Source organism: Myripristis murdjan, chromosome 14 (assembly GCF_902150065.1).
Source record: "Myripristis murdjan chromosome 14, fMyrMur1.1, whole genome shotgun sequence".
Taxonomy (NCBI): Eukaryota; Metazoa; Chordata; class Actinopteri; order Holocentriformes; family Holocentridae; genus Myripristis; species Myripristis murdjan.
The window spans coordinates 36,836,078-36,838,577 of NC_043993.1; the positions used below are offsets into that span (position 1 = coordinate 36,836,078).

At 45.5% G+C, this 2,500-nt stretch overlaps 1 protein-coding gene across 2 annotated transcripts in view; it reads left to right on the top strand.

The window, feature by feature from the left end:
- The window catches only part of chm (CHM Rab escort protein), a 33,936-nt gene that overhangs the window by 26,558 nt on the left and 4,878 nt on the right, over positions 1 to 2,500 (top strand). For both annotated transcript variants that reach the window (XM_030068449.1, XM_030068448.1), the window contains exon 15: positions 840 to 938. In XM_030068449.1, coding sequence (XP_029924309.1) covers positions 840 to 938 — 99 coding nt within the window. The remainder of the gene's footprint in view (positions 1 to 839; positions 939 to 2,500) is intronic.

A 2,500-nucleotide genomic window follows, 5' to 3' on the forward strand; every position in this document is an offset into this window, starting at 1 on the left:
GAGGGAGTTCAGTTTGCTGATTGGTCAGCTCATTAATGTCTGTCTTTAATTGGTTTGTCGCTAACGAGGAAATAATCTCTGGACCAGAGCCGCTTTAATGTTTTCAGATTTTCATAATTTCAGTTTTTCTCTGAAGTTTTTCAGCTCTCCTGTCCTTGGAGAGAAAATCAGAGCTGATCAACAACAGCACCTGATAGATGATGTACAGGAGTGTGTGTGTGTGTGTGTGTGTGTGTGTGTGTGTGTGTATTCCAGTTGTCAAATCATCATCATCATCTTGATGCCAGTGTGTGATTGGTTACTGAGTCACCGAGCCTGAACGACTTCAAAACAAAACACCATTTATCTCAATACACACACACACACATACACACACACACACACACACACACACACACACACACACACACACACACAGAGTTGGAGTTGTACTGAATTTATCTTATGCACCACTCTGACTTCTACCCACAATGCACAGTGAGCTGCAGTTATTTGGTTGCTGTGGTAACAAACAGGGCTGTTGGTCATGTTTTTTGGTTATTGTGTATTTTGTGTATTTTCATTGCATTGTAATCCACTCGTTGTTGTGGTAACCAGAAAGAACCAGGCACATCACTATGGTAACTAGAGAAAATTAGATTTGTCACCGTGGTAACCAGAGAAAATTAGATTTGTCACCGTGGTAACCAGAGAAAATTAGGCTTGTCACCAGATGGAGCCAGGCTCGTCACCGTGGTAACCAGAGTGGTCGCCCTGTGATCGTGGTAGATGAGCAGACATGGTCAGCTGTCAGTCTGTTACCATGGAGACGATTAAAATGTTGTTTGTTTCCCCTGCAGATCTGGTCCACCTCACCTGTCAGTCAGTCAGCTCCGCCTACCAGGACCTGTCGCCCGTGGTTACCAGGATGTTTCGCACACCAGAGTCCCATGACCAAGGTAACACACACACACACACACACACACACACCCCCCCCGATGCACGCCTGACTCAGCAGGGGTCCCTCGGGGTCTTCCAGAGGGTCTTCAACAAAATGAGTTTAAATGCCGAGTCTTGGTTTTGGTCTCAGAGGTGTGAGCTCTGATGCAGACTTGTTGTTGTTGTTGTTGTTGTTGTTGTTGTTGTTTTTCTCAGTCTGTCTTGAAGAAAGTTGTGGAAATCTGCGATGGTTTTTGCTGAAATTTGTAAAAAAATAAAAAATCTCAGCAGAAAGTGATCGTTTCTCCATCCATGTAACTTTCTCTCCTCTCTGACCTCCTTCCCTCTCTCTCTCCCTCTCTCTCTCTCTCTCTCTCTCTCTCTGTCTATTTAATATGCTGTTCTTTTTTCCTGTGCTTTTAATTATAATGTGAACAACCTACACACACACACACACACACACACACACACACACACACACACACCCAGGCAGGATGGATGGCAGTGTGCAGAGATTCATCAGCGAGGAGAGAAATGATGAGAGCGGAGCAGCTTCTTCCTGTCGTGTTTTACTGAAAAATTTGGTTTGGTGTCTTGGCGGCGGCGGGCGGTGGGTGGCGGTGGGCGGCGGCAGCGGTGGGCGGCGGCTAAACTTGGGCCTGCGTGGCTCCATGAGGCTCCGCTCCGTCACACGTTCTTCTCTGTGTGACTGGAAGCTGGATGAACCCTTTAAATGGCTGTGGGCCGCAGACTGAAGCCAGTCAGTGTCTGAATTACAGCAATCAGGTGACAAAGTGAAGTAAACTCCCAGCATGCCGTGCGTCAGCTTGAACTCTCCTGGAGGGGCGGAGCTCCGTTCTTCTTCTGGTGTTTTGATGTCAGCTGGTTGAGATGTGGTGACTTGTGAAGGCCACAGCATCATCATCATCATCATCATCATCCTCATCCAAGCAGTCGGTGATCCCATCAGGAGGTCGGGGCCCCTCTAGCGCCACCAGCAGGCCCAGCGGGGCATCTGTGTCAGTGACAACATGTTGGGACGTCCCGTGGCTCACCTGCTGATCCTGCAGCCTCCACATACTGTGACGTCTGGGAGAGACACTGCATGCTTAGACTCTTTGTAGTTTTCGGTCGTGAAAAATCAAATTAAATATCAGCTTCATTCAAAACAACAACAAAAAACGACTAAATCATCGACCTTGAGCTGTTTATCTTGATGAACGTCTTATCTCAGACTGAAGAAAAGCTGCACGCACATTTGACAAAGATGACTGAGTAGTGATTCTTCACCTGGGAAGCTGTCCCACCTCTGCTGGAATAATGTGGAATAATGTGGAATAATGTGGAATAAGGTAGAATAATGTGGAATAAGGTAGAATAATTTGGAGTAATGTGGAATAATGTGGAATAAGGTAGAATAATGTGGAATAATGTGGAATAATGTGGAATAAGGTAGAATAATGTGGAATAAGGTAGAATAAGGTAGAATAAGGTGGAATAATGTGGAATAATGTGGAATAAGGTAGAATAATGTGGAATAATGTGGAATAAGGTAGAATAAGGTAGAATAATGTGGAATAAG